Source organism: Ranitomeya imitator, chromosome 2 (genome assembly GCF_032444005.1).
Source record: "Ranitomeya imitator isolate aRanImi1 chromosome 2, aRanImi1.pri, whole genome shotgun sequence".
NCBI classification, from domain to species: domain Eukaryota; kingdom Metazoa; phylum Chordata; class Amphibia; order Anura; family Dendrobatidae; genus Ranitomeya; species Ranitomeya imitator.
In genome coordinates, this window is record NC_091283.1 from 270,417,716 (window position 1) to 270,434,658 (window position 16,943).

At 53.1% G+C, this 16,943-nt stretch overlaps 1 protein-coding gene across 5 annotated transcripts in view; it reads left to right on the top strand.

Moving 5' to 3' along the window:
- Nucleotides 1-16,943, top strand: part of CEP112 (centrosomal protein 112) — a 44,457-nt gene that overhangs the window by 15,807 nt on the left and 11,707 nt on the right. For 4 of the 5 annotated variants that reach the window (XM_069749183.1, XM_069749182.1, XM_069749186.1 and 1 more), the window contains 15 exons: nt 297-383; nt 2,011-2,110; nt 2,180-2,298; nt 2,447-2,590; nt 2,825-2,979; nt 3,054-3,183; nt 3,262-3,354; nt 3,428-3,487; nt 3,986-4,065; nt 5,673-5,796; nt 7,269-7,376; nt 7,876-8,058; nt 12,607-12,837; nt 14,823-14,885; nt 15,575-15,724. In XM_069749183.1, coding sequence (XP_069605284.1) covers nt 297-383; nt 2,011-2,110; nt 2,180-2,298; nt 2,447-2,590; nt 2,825-2,979; nt 3,054-3,183; nt 3,262-3,354; nt 3,428-3,487; nt 3,986-4,065; nt 5,673-5,796; nt 7,269-7,376; nt 7,876-8,058; nt 12,607-12,837; nt 14,823-14,885; nt 15,575-15,724 — 1,827 coding nt within the window. Of the gene's footprint in view, nt 1-296; nt 384-2,010; nt 2,111-2,179; nt 2,299-2,446; nt 2,591-2,824; nt 2,980-3,053; nt 3,184-3,261; nt 3,355-3,427; nt 3,488-3,985; nt 4,066-5,672; nt 5,797-7,268; nt 7,377-7,875; nt 8,059-12,606; nt 12,854-14,822; nt 14,886-15,574; nt 15,725-16,943 lie in introns of those variants that run through there. The other variant, XM_069749187.1, reaches the window with a different exon arrangement.

Here is a 16,943-nt window from a genome sequence, read left to right on the forward strand (position 1 = left end):
GGAAGGGTAAACCTGATCGATCCCTTCAGCTGACAGGAATCGGAGCTCATAATGAGGAAACGCAAAACTAAGTGTCTGAATTATAATCTCGGCCGGGATCCTCTGTCGGGTCCATATCTGACCTCGGCCGGGATCCTCTGTCGGGTCCATATCTGACCTCGGCCGGGATTCTCTGTCGGGTCGATATCTGACCCCGGCTGGGATCCTCTGTCAGGTCCATATCTGACCTCGGCCGGGATCCTCTGTCGGAATCTGGCTTTATTCACTGATGTTCTTGTTTTTACTGTATTGTGTAGATGGATGTGAAGATAAAGGGGATGGAGGCGAAATTTCACGAGGAGAAGCTGAAGATGCAGCAGAAGCACGACGCCGATGTCCAGAAGGTGAGTGGCGGATGGGCTGCTACTGTGTCCCAAGCCGGTGATAGATTTGAGTGTCATCTCCTCCGTTATTATCCCCGGTTGGCCCTCCAGCCTCTGCCGAGGAAACACCGGGAACTTCAAAAGCCTGACTGACAGATGGGAATGTCTGGTCCCCTCTCAGAAGTTTCAGAGGCTGAAGGTGAATCTTCTGTAATCGGAAAAACTCTGACCCATACCTACGGAGAGTCGTGTGACCAGGGAGACAAACCGATAACACAACCCACATACCCGTGTAATTATGGCTGCCTGTAACAAAATCACAGGAAGAAGTCTGAGCGTCTTACCTCAGAACTGTGCTCACTATTCTGCTGGCGCAGTCACTGTGTACATACATTATATTACTGATCCCGAGTTACATCCTGTATTATACCTCAGAGCTGCACTCACTATTCTGCTGGTGCAGTCACTGTGTACATACATTACATTATTGATCCTGAGTTACATCCTGTATTATACCCCAGAGCTGCACTCACTATTCTGCTGGTGCAGTCACTGTGTACATACATTACTTTACTGATCCTGAGTTACATCCTGTATTCTACTCCAGAGCTGCTCTCACTATTCTTGTGCACGTGCTCCCTTTACACTTTTGTGCAGTTTCTTCCTCTTTCATTAAGATGATGGGAGATGTCAGCTGAGTTGTGATTACAGCTCTACAGCATGTCTATGTAGAGTCATGGCGTCCACCTGATCTGTTCAGTTCCTGAGCCCCCGGTGTCGCCCCTGCTGGACTGTTGTGAATTCTGTGGCCAAGCTCCCTCCTGTGGTCGTGAGTGGTACTGCGGCTGGTTCTGTCTATAAGCTTCCTTTGGTGGATGAGAGTGGTACTGCTGCTTCTGAGTTTCTTTCCTCAGGTGATGAGGTTAAGTCGTTAGGTGCTGCTCTATTTAACTCCACCTGGTGCTTTGATCCTGGCCTCCAGTCAATGTTCTAGTATTGGTCTTGCTTCCTCCTGTATCGTTCCTGTGGCCTCTCTATCCTGCATAAGCTAAGTTCTGCTTGTGTTATTTTTGTTTGCTATTTTTTCTGTCCAGCTTGCTATATTGGTTTTTCTTGCTTGCTGGAAGCTCTGAGACGCAGAGGGAGCACCTCCGTACCGTTAGTCGGTGCGGAGGGTCTTTTTGCCCCTCTGCGTGGTTGTTTGTAGGTTTTTGTGTTGACCGCAAAGCTATCTTTCCTATCCTCGGTCTATTCAGTAAGTCGGGCCTCACTTTGCTAAATCTATTTCATCTCTGTGTTTGTCTTTTCATCTTAACTCAGTCATTATATGTGGGGGGCTGCCTTTTCCTTTGGGGAATTTCTCTGAGGCAAGGTAGGCTTATTTTTCTATCTTCAGGGCTAGTTAGTTTCTCAGGCTGTGCCGAGTTGCATAGAGAGCGTTAGGCGCAATCCACGGCTACCTCTAGTGTGGTGTGTTAGGATTAGGGATTGCGGTCAGCAGAGTTTCCACGTCTCAGAGCTCGTCCTATGTTTTTGGTAAATGTCAGGTCACCTTGTGTGCTCTGAACTTCAAGGTCCATTGTGGTTCTGAATTACCTGTTCATAACACTGGACGCTGCATTGATTTCTGGGGGGTTTTTTTTCTCAGATTCTGGAAAGAAAGAACAATGAGATAGAAGAAATGAAGAACCTGTATAGAAGGAAGCAGACGGAGGCCGAGGAGGAGGCCAGGAGGCTGGAGAAGAAAGGTGAGGCTGCTCAGGGACTACAACCCTCATGGTGGAGGAGCTCTGCTGATGTGTTCTCCCTGTGCGCAGTGCAGACCGTCCTGCGAGAGTCGCAGCTCATCCGCGAGACCAAAGAGGCGCAGATCCAGGAGCTAAGGAAGCTGTGCGAGGAGAGCGCCGACAGTCTGCGGCTGCAGTGGGAGAAGAAGGTGAGATGTAAGAGGTGCTGCAGCAGCTGTGGTATGTGAGGAGAGTGCCGACAGCTTGCAGTGGTAGAAGGTGGCGGGATGTAAGAAGTTCTGCAGCAGCTGAGGCTTACAATGAGGTGCTGCAGCAGCTGTGTTTTCTCCCTCACAGCTGCACTCTGCGGTGGCAGACATGGAGCAGGAGAAGTTTGACCTACAGAAGCGACACACTGAGAACATCCAGGAGCTGCTGGATGACACCGACGCGCGGCTGCTGAAGATGGAGGGCGACTACGTGTCCCAGACCATGGCCACAGTGAGTGCCCCCGGGATCAGCGGGGAGTGGGGTCCCTGCACCGCACACATGTAGAGACCACCGTGACTGGGCCCCTCCTGCTCCATGAATAGGATGCCAGATCTACAGTGAAGACTGACCACCATGAACGGGGCCCCCTGATGTTCTGCGGGTGCTAGCACTAGGTGGGGGGCTCACTAGATGGGAGCTCCCTGGCAGGTGGGCTGATATCTGCTGCCTGCGTTTCTCCCCCAGGCACAGACCGTGCAGGAGCTGGAGGCTCGGGTGCAGCAGCTGACTGTGGAGGCTGAGAGTAGTAGTCTGCAGCGGCAGAAGTTGTCCCAGGAGAAGGCCGAGCTGGAGGCGTCCTGGCAGGAGGCACGCGCAGAGGTCCAGCAGCTGAGCGCATGGTGCGTACACGGCTCTGCTACATCCGCCGCCTCTGTATCACTCAGCTCTGCTCCATCTATTCTTGTGTCTGCAGGCTGAGCGCCGCACAGAAGGAGCGAGATCGGCAGAGCTGCGACCACGAGCAGCAGCTGCAGCAGCTGCACAGCAAGCACCAGTCCGACGTGGACTACATCACCCAGCAGAGCGCGCTGGCTGCAGCCAAGGTGTGTGCGGGGGAGGGCAGGCGCGAGTGTACGATCGTCGCCTCCCCCAGGTCTCACTGCCCCCCGGTCTCACCACAGGCTTCCGCGCTGATAGAGGAGCTGGAGCAGTCCCTGGCCCGGAGCAAACAGCAAGGACAAGAGCGTGAGCACCAGCTGCAGCAGGACATGAGGGTGCGTCCTCCTTCCCGATAAGGTGGACAACAACTCCCAGCATCCCGCTTATATAAAGTCTCCTCTCTTACAGGAGCAAGAAAGTAAAGTCCAGAAGGAGAAACTGCAGATGGAGCATCAGTGGGAGAGAAAGGTGAGAGGATGCTAGAGGTGGTAGTACTGGTGCTGCATAGCGGAGCTCACTCAGCGCGGAGCAGGGTGTAGGGTCACCAGCCACCCGACTGAATGGTTCAGCACGGAGGACCTCCACAGTGGTGCCACATTCCCCCCGGTATGACTTCTGGCAGGTCCAGACCCCGTCCCATAATCAGGAGGTGTTCTCCATGTGCGTGGTCCCCAGACTTACTGCTTCATAGCAGACCCCTCACATCCCGAGCTGCATTTTGTGCCCCGCTCACATCCCGAGCTGCATCCGGTGTCCCGCTCACATCGCGAGCTGCATCCTGTGCCCCGCTCTCACATCCCGAGCTGCATCCTGTGCCCCGCTCTCACATCCCGAGCTGCATCCTATGCCCCGCTCTCACATCCCGAGCTGCATCCTGTGCCCCGCTCTCACATCCCGAGCTGCATCCTGTGCCCGTGCTCCGCTCATATTCCCGAGCTGCATCGTCAGTTTTGTCCTTTCCTCCAGGTTCATGAGCTTCAGAAAAAATTTGAGGAAGAAAATGAGAAAAGCGTTCGGCAGCTGAGCAAGATGAGCGACCTACTGCGGTAAGTGTGCTGGGAGGGACGGCGCCCTCTGCTGGCACCGCTGATCTTCCCCAGCCCTCTGTTATTAGTACCACCTATACAGTCTATTACTCCCTGTTATCAGCCATCACTAGGGGAGGTGACCGCCACCATCTCCGGACCCCAAGACGCAAGTGAAGTGACGGGACCAACAGGAAACCCAAACCTAAGATTATCCTTGCGTCAGATCAGAAGCCTGCAACCTTTTCCCTTAATGCTCAAACACTCTGTGCTGCTGGGGACTCCCTCCTTCCATTATGTCACTGAGAGCCTATACCCCCTATAAGATCAGTGCACTCCTTCCTTGACATCCTCTGTGCTGCTGGGAATCCTGTGCTCTTCCACTCTGTGATCTACAGTCATGGCCAGAAGTGTTGGCACCCCCCCTGGAATTGCCCCAGAAGATGACGTACCCCCCAGAGCATTATCACAATCCCCTGCATTTCTTATTCTCAGGTTTATTTCCTTTGTGTTTATTGGAACAACACAAAAACTGAGAAAAAAGGCAAAATGTAGATTATTTCACACAAAAATCCAAAAATGGTCTGGACGCAATTTTTGCCCCAGAATTGTAGGTAACACCTTTGTTTCCAGCCTGTGATGCTTGCTCACTCACCTGTGGCAAGTAACTGGTGTGGGCAATATGGAAATCACCCCTGAGCAGCTAGAAGGGAAGACATTGCCCCAATTTTTGTGTTGTCTATGTGTGCCGCACTAAGCATGGAGAACACCGAGAGGAGAAGAGAACGGTCTGAGGACTGAGATCACCAATCTCTGGGTTACAAGTCCATCTCCAGAGATCTGGATGGTCCTCTGTCCGCAACAGAGTCCAGATGTTTACTACCTCTGGCGCTGCAGCTTTACTGCATTTACGTGGACGGCAGATAATTGATGAAAGGCTACAGCCAGGATAGTCCGATGGTGGATAAGCCCCAATAGAGTCCAAAGAGGTCCACATTGTCTGCGGGCTCAGGGGGCATCAGTGTCAGCGTGAGCTATCCATCCACATGCGAATGACCTGAAACGCTATGGCCGGAGGACCCCACTGCTGACATCGTACATTTTAGCAGGCTGCAGTATTCTTTGTCTCTGAGTAACCATAATCCTTCTGGGAAAGCATCTTGTGGACATATGAGACAACATAGAGCTTATTAGTAAAGCACATCATTCTACTGAAAACAGAATGAGGCTACAAAAAGAACACAGTACCGACAGTCAGACATGGTGAAGGGTCACAGATGTTTTGCTGGCACTTGGAACTTTGAGTGTGTGCCACCAAATATTAACTCAAGGGTACCAATAATTGTGTTTTGACCATTTGAGGGGGTTTGTGTGAAATTATCTCCAATTTACCTTTTTCTCTCTGTTTTTTGGTGTTCCAATAAACACTAAGGAAATAAACCTGAGAATAAGTAACGCGGGTAATTGTGACAATGTACTGGGGGAATACGTCATCTTCTTGGGCAATTTCAGGAGTGCCAACACTGTTGGCCATGACTGTATAAATTGGCACTCTGCCCGAGCAGTCTGATAGATGCTGAGAATGTTCTGTGAGTGCAGCTCCAGAGTATAGTGCTGCCTTTTTGCAGGGATCGGGAGGAGCAGCTTGGTCGGGTGACTGAGATGCAGCGGCTCCAGGCGGAGGCCACAGAAGAGTTCAAACGTCAGGTGGAGCGCAACACAGAGAAGGTGTACGGCGAGATGAAGGAACAGGTAAAGCATGGCGGCTGTGAGCGCATTATCCAGCGGGTGAGTCACCGCTCCTGGATTCTGCTGATGACATCAGTGAGGAGAGATTCCGACTCGGCAGCAATCAGCGGCAGCATGGAGCAGACGGCCTCCTGCCCCAGAGTCATGCTGCCCTGCACATGACATACTGCTCTGCAGACCACACAGAGATCCAGCCACATCGGGTGAAAGCTGCTGATTGTGCAGATCGCGAGATCAGCCCCATCTGCAGATCGGCATCTCGTGTCAGTCCCCCATCTAGTTGTTTAATGGTCCCCCCCGAAACACAAGCAAAGGGTGACCCTCAAATTCAAGAGACCCGATGGCCATCGTAGTGGCCCTCATGCACGCTCAGCTCTGCTGACTGGTATCTCTCCCGGCCCCCATACAAATGCACGCTCAGCTCTGCTGCCTGTCATCTCTCCCGGCCCCCATAAACATGCACGCTCAGCTCTGCTGCCTGTCATCTCTCCCGGCCCCCATACACATTCACGCTCAGCTCTGCTGCCTGTCATCTCTCCCGGCCCCCATACACATTCACGCTCAGCTCTGCTGCCTGGTATCTCTCCCGGCCTACATACACATGCACGCTCTGCTGACTAGTATCTCTCCCAGCCCACATGCGCGCTCAGCTGTGCTGACATTTCTCCCGGCCTCCGTACACATGCACGCTCAGCTCTGATGACTGTCATCTCTCCCGGCCCCCATACAGAATGATGGCGAGGTGGCGGTTGGGATGGCGGGAACGTTCTCGGGATGGCAGTTCTTCGGTTGGAATGGCGGGGCGGTGGTCGGGATGGAGGGACAGTTCTTGGGTTGGAATGGCGGGCCGGCGGTCAGGATGGAGGGACAGTTCTCGGGATGGCAGTTCTTCGGTTGGAAAGGCGGGGCGGCAGTCGTGATGGAGGGACAGTTCTCGGGATGGCAGTTCTTCTTTTGGAATGGCGGGGCGGTGGTCGGGATGGAGGGACAGTTCTTGGGTTGGAATGGCGGGCCGGCGGTCAGGATGGAGGGACAGTTCTCGGGATGGCAGTTCTTCGGTTGGAAAGGCGGGGCGGCAGTCGTGATGGAGGGACAGTTCTCGGGATGGCAGTTCTTCGGTTGGAAAGGCGGGGCGGCGGTCGTGATAGAGGGACAGTTCTCAGGATGGCAGTTCTTCGGTTGGAAAGGCGGGGCGGCGGTCGTGATGGAGGGACAGTTCTCGGGATGGCAGTTCTTCGGTTGGAAGGGCAGGGCGGTAGTCGGGATGGAGGGACAGTTCTTGGGTTGGAATGGCGGGCCGGTGGTCAGGATGGAGGGACAGTTCTTGGGATGGCGGTTCTTCGTTCAGAATGGCGGGGCGGCGGTCGGGATGTACACCCGGTGTTGGCCATCTTTCTTCCTCTTCCGCACAGGACATAAATGTTCCGCCTCCACCGTGTTAACGAGCCGCCATCGTCTTCTGCTTCCTCCCTCAGATGGAGAAGGTGGAGGTCGACCTGAAACGCTCCAAGAGCCTTCGCGAGAAGCAGAGCCAGGAGTTCAGCCGCCAGCTGCAGGAGGTGAAGGAGCGCTGCGCACAGCAGGTGAGTGTCCGACGGCGAGACTCCAGACTCAGGGCCTGTGTCACATCCAGAGCTGCGCTCGCATTTCTGCTCAGCTCCTGATGCTAGTGGTTCATTGTGGGAGCTCAGGGAACCCAGTGAGTGCAGCTCTGGATGTGACTGGAGTATGACAGCCAGTGACCATAGAGATAATGTGCTGGAGTCCTCCCACAGCGTACAGAGACCGTCACCGCTGCACACTGATCCTGCAGATTATTACACTACTGCCCTCTCTGCAGAGCATCGCTCCTCCACCTCCTGACAGATACATAGTGATGTATCCTGCAGATTATTACATCGCTGACCTCTCTGCAGAGCATCGCTCCTCAACCTTCTGACAGATAGTGATATATCCTGCAGATTATTACACCACTGTCCTCAGATGGCAGAATGAATTTGGAGGTGACATTTATTGGGGTGTGGGGGGGGGATCAGTTGTTATGGTGACAGGGCTGATCCGTATTCTCCTTTTTCCAATCAGATGGTGGAGCTGAAGCTGGAGCACGAGCAGGAAAAGAGCCGCATCCACCAGCAGCACAGTGCCGAGAGGGACGGCCGTGTCCAGCAGCATGAGCAGGAGATCCAGCGGCTGGAGCGGCAGCTGCAGGACGCCATGACTGAGCACGAGAAGAAGGCACAAGCCTGGAGGGAGCGAGACGCACAGGTAACCCCGCCGTAGTGCGCACCGCAGGGTGTGCTGCTGCTCCTACACCTTGTCTGCACCGCAGGGTGTGCTGCTGCTGCTACACCTTGTCTGCACTGCAGGGTGTGCAGCCGCCCCTACACTGTGTCTGCGCCGCAGGATGTGCCGCCACCCCTACACCACGTCTGCGTCGCAGGGTGTGCCGCTGTTCCTACAGTGTCTGCACCTTAGGGTGTGCCGCTGCTCCTACACAGTGTCTGCACCTTAGGGTGTGCCGCTGCTCCTACACAGTGTCTGCACCTTAGGGTGTGCCACATCTTCTACACCGTGTCTGCACCTTGGGGTGTGCCACATCTTCTACACCGTGTCTGCACCTTAGGGTGTGCCGCCACTCCTACACAGTGTACACGCCACAGGGTGTGTTGCTGCTCCTACACCGTGTGAGCATCGCAGGATGTGCCGCCGCTCCTACACAGTGTCTGCACCGTTGTCTTTTCTGAGATGTGCTGGTCCCCCACCTGGCAGATGCAGGGGCCTTGTCTGCATCTCTTTGTCCCCGACGGATGAGGATAATATTAGCTGGATCTGTTGAGGGAAAATCTGTAGTGACCCTTCACAGTTGACTCAGTAATTTTCAAATTGATCCACAGAGCGTTGCCGGGAACTGAAAATGACCAGACGGAGACGTGTGTCTCTGTTGGGGGGGTATCGAGCAGATCTCTAAGCCCCGTTTATTGCGTATCACTTTTCATAATCTTAGAAGTTATACTTCAACCAATCAACATAAGAACACGCTCACAGTTCTTCACCTATAAGAATGCAGGAACAGTCAAGGTCTTCGTAGAACAATACACCCTCAGTCTCATGCCTTGTTCAGGTTGAAACAATCAAGGTCTCATAACAACTATGAACTTTTACCTAGCAACAGAATTTTTCTCAAAACAGCAAGATGGAGTCGAAAAGCACAAAATGAAGCCTGCTTTAATTTTTCTTAGTTTAATCCTTCACAGATCCATCTGTGCTGCCCTGTTGGAAGCCGCGTCTCACAGGCGCCCCATGCTGGGGGCTTGTTTGATGCACTCTGTCAGCCCGGACTACGCCCTGTGGTACCCTCCATATGGCTCCTGGCTGTGGAGACCCCACTGCGAGGCCAGGAGACGGCAGAGTGAAGCTCACTGATATTGTGAGCAGTGATGCATCCGGAATATACCATATTTTTCCGACCATAAGACGCACTTTTTTTTTTCCTCCAAATTTGGGCGGAAAGTGTGGGTGCGTCTTATGGTAGGGATGTAACATGTGTGGAGGGGGGCAGCGGAGTGGGATGGCACTGGGATCCCACTGTCAGGAGGCAGAAAAATGTACCTGCTGCCAGAATCAGGCTGGGAAACCACATGGTCCCGATGATTGAAGTTCAGTGAATATTCATTAGCCGCTTCCCGCCCACCTGTCAGCTGAGCAGGGAGCAGCAAATGAATAGTCCTTCACTTAAGCAGCTGCACACATGGTTTCCCCAGCCTGGATTCCTGCAGCAGCTTGGGAGATCTGTGTCCAGTGGAGGAGGCAGCAGCAGGGGCCGGAGGGGACAAGATCGCTGCATACCTGCCTGGCTGTGCTGGATGCTGAGTGCTGGGCATAAGGACCTGTGTGATGTCATGAAGTGGGCAGGCTGGAGCATCACATGACAACAGAGCCCTCCCTCTTCTGACGTCATCACAGGTCCTTCAGACTCCCCCCTAGAGAATCTGCTGGCTTCCTCTTATGAGTCTGTGCTGTGGAGAGGCAGGGAGGGCTCTGTGTGTGCAGTCATGGGATGCTCCAGCTTTTTACCTCACCACATTGTGGCTGACACAATTAAGAGGTTAGTCTTAACAACACACAGTAGGTCTCCTGCAGTATTTGCGGCGGCTGCGGTGTAATTCTACTGAAGATTCATCAGAGAAATCCACCTTCTGCCACTTTTCCAGCGTCCGTCTGTTTAGCAGGTTGTGGAACTTTGCAAATGCCACATGGTTTTTTTATTTGCCTTTTGTTTAGTGCTGGCTTCTGGGCACTGATTCGACCATGGAGGGCATTTCGAGACAGAATCCTACAAACTGTTCTAGTTGACACAGGGATTTGAGATGACCAGGTTTGTTGGAGCTCTGCTGCAGTGGAAGAGGGGCTTGCTTTGGATTTTTTAACCAACAAACGTTCCTCATGAGCAGTTGTCTTGCGGGGTCTGCCGGACCTGGGCTTGTCAAACACATCTCCAGTCTCTTCAAATCTTTTTTTAATTCTTCGTACTTGACGCTGAGACACATTAAAGGTGCCAGCCACCTCTGCAGTGGATCTGGTCTTCAGCCTCTTGATAATCCAGGCTTTGGTCACAGGGTGGCTTTTTGGCATGTTGTCAGAGGTCAAGTTGCAGTTCAAGTGGAGGTCTGGGGTGCTGTGTTTTGTTTTTTTTTGTTTTTTTTTTATACACACAAACTAATTAACCGATCATTTACTGAGCACAGGCGAGGATGTAAACTAAGATTGGGTGCATTATAAGACAAGGCGACACAACTTTTGTCTTGCCAAAGTCTGACCATTCTGTGTCCATTAACTGATCAACATTTCTGCATTGATGCCAATTTATTTTCTAAACCTAAACCACATTTCGGAGGGTTTCAGCTTTCAAAAGAATAATCTATACAACCAATGCATTAATTTGACGTCGGATTATAAGCTTTTATTTACATAACATGGATAAGCGACATAACTTCTGTCAGGGACTGTATAGCAGTGACATCACCGCTCCCCAGATATCAGTGATATTATACAGCAGTGACCTCACCGCTCTCCAGATATCAGTTATATTATACAGCAGTGACATCACCGCTCCCCAGATATCAGTTATATTATACAGCGGTGACATCACCGCTCCCCAGATATCAGTTATATTATACAGCAGTGACATCACCGCTCTCCAGATATCAGTTATATTATACAGCAGTGACCTCACCGCTCTCCAGATATCAGTTATATTATACAGCAGTGACATCACCGCTCCCCAGATATCAGTTATATTATACAGCGGTGACATCACCGCTCCCCAGATATCAGTTATATTACACAGCGGTGACATCACCGCTCCCCAGATATCAGTTATATTATACAGCGGTGACATCACCGCTCCCCAGATATCAGTTATATTATACAGCGGTGACATGACCGTTCCCCAGATATCAGTTTTGTTATACAGTTGGTGACCTTACCGCTCTCCAGGGCAGGATGGATAGCGGTAGGTCTGATCGGGGGCCGGGTGGACGGCGGTAGGTCTGATCGGGGGCCGGGTGGACAGGGGTAGGTCTGATCTCTGCGTGATCTTGTACACACGGGCTCCCCCACATTTACCACATTTAGAGCCCTGAGACCTCCGCTGTCACCTGTTTACCACACAGTCCATTCCTCATGCAATAAAGCCGAGGATGCTGTCCCCGCACCGGTGAGTCTGTGGTTACCATGGAAACTGCAACATCACAGCGCCAGAGTAACTTTGAGGATCAAAACTTGTCTTTTTAAAAGACTCGCCGCCCGTCGTGATCTGTCACTGAGATCTGCGTCTCCACCGAAACGCCTGCTTTCTCCTTGTAGTGGTGGTTACACCGTTAGATTGTCAGCTCTGTGGTGTCGAGCGGTGGTTACACGTGTCATGCCCCTCAGCACCCAGATTGCTGGCTGCTCACCAGGCCGTGCCCCTCAGCACACAGTTTACCGCCTGCTTGCCATGCCCCTCAGCACCCAGTTTGCCGCCTGCTCGCCATGCTGTACCCCTCAGCACAGTTTGCCATCTGCTTGCCATGCTGTGCCCCTCTGCAGTGTTTGCCGCCTGCTCGCCATGCCATGCCCCTCAGCACAGTTTGCCGCCTGCTCGCCATGCCGTACCCCTCAGCACAGTTTGCCATCTGCTCGCCAGGCCGTGCCCCTCCGCACCCAGTTTGTCGCCTGCTCTCTGTTCCGTGACCCTCAGCACACAGTTTACCGCCTGCTTGCCATGCCCCTCAGCACTCAGATTGCCGCCTGCTCGCCATGCCGTACCCCTCAGCACAGTTTGCCAGCTGCTCGCCATGCCCCTCAGCACAGTTTGCCGCCTGCTCGCCACGTCGTACCCCTCAGCACAGTTTGCCGCCTGCTCGCCATGCCGTACCCTTCAGCACAGTTTGCCATCTGCTCGCCATGCCGTACCCCTCAGAACACAGATCACCGCTTGATCGCCATGCAGTTTGCACACCTCCTTGCCATGCCATGCCCCTCGGCACAGAATTTGTCATTTGCTCGCCATGCCGTGCCTTTTGGCGCACAATTTGCCGCCGTTTACAGCGGAGAAGGTGCAAATACTCCTCTGTTCCCCGTGTGCAGTGCCGGACAGACCCTTTATACTGACACTGTGGTCATTTTGGCATTTTCTGTACATGACACTGAATAATGGTTGTTTATCTTTTCCAGACCTCTGCATGCTGTCAGAGGGGAATGGTCTTGTCCTGAAATCCCACATTACATTTGACCATTACTGATCGGTCTGTCTTGTCCTCTTCTCCGCAGACCATCTCAGATCTAGAGAACCAGGTCTACAAGATGAAGGAAGAGCTCATCCAAGTCAATGCTCAGCGCAAACAGCAGATCCTGGAGCTCGGACACCTGCGGGAGGAGGAGAAGCACAAGACTGCTCAGGAGCACCAGAAGGCCATGAGCAAAGTGCGGGCCGAGATGGAGAGCATGAGACTGGAGCTGCAGAGGACACATGCTGCCCAGATCCAAGAAGCCCTGGAGAAGGTGCATGGTCTCCTGTGTATGTAGCATGATGACTGCGGTCAGATATTGGCTGCTGGTGTCCCTTCCCGTGCACATTACTGACCTTCTTTCTGCTTATCCTTCATTTTGCCAGTATTAGTTTTATTTTTTCCAGCATTGTTTTTTCCGTAGTTGCCTGCACTGCGTTTTTCTATAGCCACCCTCCTCTGTATCCTCTCTTTTCTGACACCTCTTAGCTGGTCTCCATCCTCAGTGTCTTCTCCTCTTGGACGTCTTCTAACTAGTCTTCATCACTGGTCATGTTCTCAGTGTCTTCTCCTCTTGGACATCATCTGACTGGTCTCCATCACTGATTAGGTTCTCAGTGGCTTTTTTGTTTTTTTGGCATCTTCTGGCTGGCCCCATCACTGAAATGTTTATCATTGTCTTCTCCACGTGGATGGGCTTCATCACTGGTCAGGTTCGCAGTGTCTTCTCGTTTTGGATGTCTTCTCGCCGGTCTTCATCACTGGTCAGGTTTTTAGTGTAGTGTCTTCTCCTCTTGGACATCTTCTAGTTGGCCTCCATCACTGGCCAAATTCTCAATATTTTCTTCTCATTGATGTCTTTTGACTAGTCTCTTGTATGTCTTCTGGCTGGTCTCCATCACTGATCAGGTTGAGTGTCTTCTCGTCTTTGATGTCTTCTGACTGGTCTCTGTTTCTGGTCAGTTTCTCAGTGACTTTTCTTGGACATCTATCTGGTCATGTTCTCCGTGTCCTACCATCTTGGCCATCTTCTGACTGGTCTCCGTCGCTGGTCATGTTGTCCATATCTTTCCTTCTTGGACATCACTCTAGCTGGTCTCTATTTTTCGTCAATTTCTCAGTATCTTCTTGTTTTGGACTTCTTTTGACTGATCTCCGTTTCTGGTCAGGTTTTCAATATCTTGTCTTGAGCATCTTCTGAATGTTCTCAGTCACTGATCATGTTCTCAGTGTCTTCTCCTCTTGGACATTTGGCTGGACTCCATCACTGGTCAGGTTCTCGGTGTCTCTCGTCTTGGATGTCTTCTTGCTGGTCTTCAGAAAACCAGTCACATATGAAAGTGGGTGAGCGGATCCTCCCCATGTTTTTTAAGCTGAGACCAGACCTGAAGCTCATTCAATTATCTATGGGGCCAGCTGCACCTGCTTGTACCCCACTAATGATCCTACAAATATCGGAGACTCTGGTGCTCAGCCGCCCCAGCGTCATGCGGCTGTCTCACTCCTCACAAGGGATGGAGACCTGGCAGCTGATGGTGGCGCAGGGCAGTTGACTCCGGCGCTCTGACCAGATGCCAGGCTTAGAGGTGGGACTCCCTGCATCTCTGCCCCCTGTCTCTCTCGCGTATCTGCCCCCGTCTCTTTCGCGTCTCTGCCCCCCCGTCTCTCTCGCGTCTCTGCCCCCGGTCTCTCTCGCGTCTCTGACCCCGTGTCTCTCGCGTCTCTGCCCCGTGTCTCTCTCGCGTCTCTGCCCCCGTGTCTATCTCGCGTCTCTGCCCCCGTGTCTCTCTCGCGTCTCTGCCCCCGTGTCTCTCTCGCGTCTCTGCCCCCGTGTCTCTCTCGCCTCTCTGCCCCCGTGTCTCTCTCGCGTCTCTGCCCCCTGTCTCTCTCGCGTCTCTGCCCCCTGTCTCTCTCGCGTCTCTGCCCCCTGTCTCTCTCGCGTCTCTGCCCCCGGTCTCTCTCGCGTCTCTGCCCCCGGTCTCTCTCGCGTCTCTGCCCCCGTGTCTCTCTCGCGTCTCTGCCCCCGTGTCTCTCTCGCGTCTCTGCCCCGTGTCTCTCTCGCGTCTCTGCCCCGTGTCTCTCTCGCGTCTCTGCCCCCTGTCTCTCTCGCGTCTCTGCCCCCTGTCTCTCTCGCGTCTCTGCCCCCTGTCTCTCTCGCGTCTCTGCCCCCTGTCTCTCTCGCGTCTCTGCCCCCTGTCTCTCTCGCGTCTCTGCCCCCTGATCTGTCGCGTCTCCTGATCTCTGCAGTTTCTCTTTCAGGCTGGAAGCAGAATGCTCCAAATGGAGAAGGAATACAGTGAGAAGCTGGCGAGCAGCACACAGGTACGGCACCGCGTCCTCACCGTGCAAGACACAGCCATCTTTGCTGCCTGTCAGTGGATGGAAACTTTCCTGTGTACATCTACCAGCAGGAATACTCACCCTGACCACATACATCTCACAGCTGAAGATTTGTTACATTGTGTCAATCTAGAGATAATCATCTATCAGGGAAAAACTACAGCAGCACAACGTGCTTATTACAGTCTATCTGGTTATCTGACTGTGTACCGGCTGTAACGGGGAGCCCCTGCCTGTGTACCGGCTGTAACGGGGAGCCCCTGCCTGTGTACCGGCTGTAACGGGGAGCCCCTGCCTGTGTACCGGCTGTAACGGGGAGCCCCACACATGTTCTTTGATTGTGGAGAATGAGACACGATATAACAGCAGAATAGTGACTGCAGCTCTGGAGGTGACTGGAGGATAAGACACGATGTGATTGCAGCACATGGTGTGACACAAGGAGAAATGTAACTGTTTTGTGTTCAGTCCTCCCACAATGCCCTGCTTCTCTCCTCTGACTGGGCACGCTCTCTTGCTGTGTTCATCCTGAGCCTTCTGGTTCATGACCATGATTCAGGTCAGCAGTGAGGACTGACACTGGTGGGGCAGGCGGTTCTGTAGCTGTGTACATGGCTGATCTGAGGTGTTCACTTCTGGACGTCGCTCACATTTCTCTGCTTTCCTTCCAGGTGGTCAGTGACCTCCAGACGACCATCGCCTCCCTGCAGGAGGAGAGTGACCGCCAACGACTCGCTGCCGACAGGAGACTCCAGGAGGCGGTGAAAAGCCACGAGGATGACAAAAAGAAAATGACGAGAGAGAACGAGAAGGCGATGAAGGTAAAGCTGCGAGCAAAACCTCTGCAGCACTGTGCAATAGTCTGCGGGAGGGGCGGTCTGAGGGGTGGAGGTGGCGGTCTGAGGGGCGGAGGTGGTGGGCGAAGGGGAGGAGGTGGCGAATGGAGGTGGCGGGCGGAGGGCAGTCTGATGGGAGGAGGTGGTAGGCGGAGGGGCAGTCTGTTTCTTTATTGCCGTACGACCACCTTCTTGTTGCCGTACGACCACCTTCTTGTTGCCGTACGACCACCTTCTTGTTGCTGTGTGACTGCACGGAGCAGATTGGACGGAGGAGGTTGGACATGGCAGCCCGTGGCCCATCTTGCCCGTCCTCTGCCGGCTGTTTTGTGCTGTGCTGATGAGCCCTTGTCATGTCCGCAGCCGTCAGCTGAACTGTAGGACTATCCGCTGCCAGCACAGTCCGCTGGATAAGTTTGTGCCCCTCGAGTGCTTCCTGATCTGACTGGCAGCCGCACTCCCAACAGGCCGGGCTCCTGACCGGAGGAGCAGGTGATGGCGACTGCACTGGATCTATGAAGGCGCCATTCCACAGGTTCCTCGCCTGACCTGCCGCAGAGGAGACACAACCGTCTGATGGCGCTCTACAGTTCCTCGCAGTCTGCAGTTGTCGCCCCTCCTTCGGGATGACTACAGCGCGGCTCCGAGCCACCATTCACACATGTCAGGGATACCAGGCGCTGACCGCGGTGGTCAGCCCCCCGTCTGAGCTCAGCAGGGACTGCAGTGTTGGCTCTACACACTGATGATAATCACAGACTGTGTCACTAGGGGAGCGACACATCGCCCCACTCATCCTGAGCTCCCTGCTTCATGGATACATCAACACAAAAGGAAAGGAGGAGCGTAGGGGTTTGGATGGTGGCTGTGGTCTTTTCTGCACAAAACATTGAGTGCCTAGAGTAGAGATCTTCCTCTGGACTCATTTCAGATCCATTCACACCCTAGTGACCTGAGGGAGTTGGGTTCATATTCTGTGCTGACATAGCTGTAGCATCTACATGACAGGCAGCAGAGAAATTCTGCCTCTGCTTCAGTTATACTTCTAGGTGAACGTTTCTAAGGAGCTGATACGTGACCTATCCGTGGAGACCAAAGGCACAGCAATTTTTTTGGGGGGGACCAAGGTTAAAATGGCAAATTTTTATTATGATAAATATAAAACATCACAAGGGTTATAAAGATATGAAAAACCCAATTTACG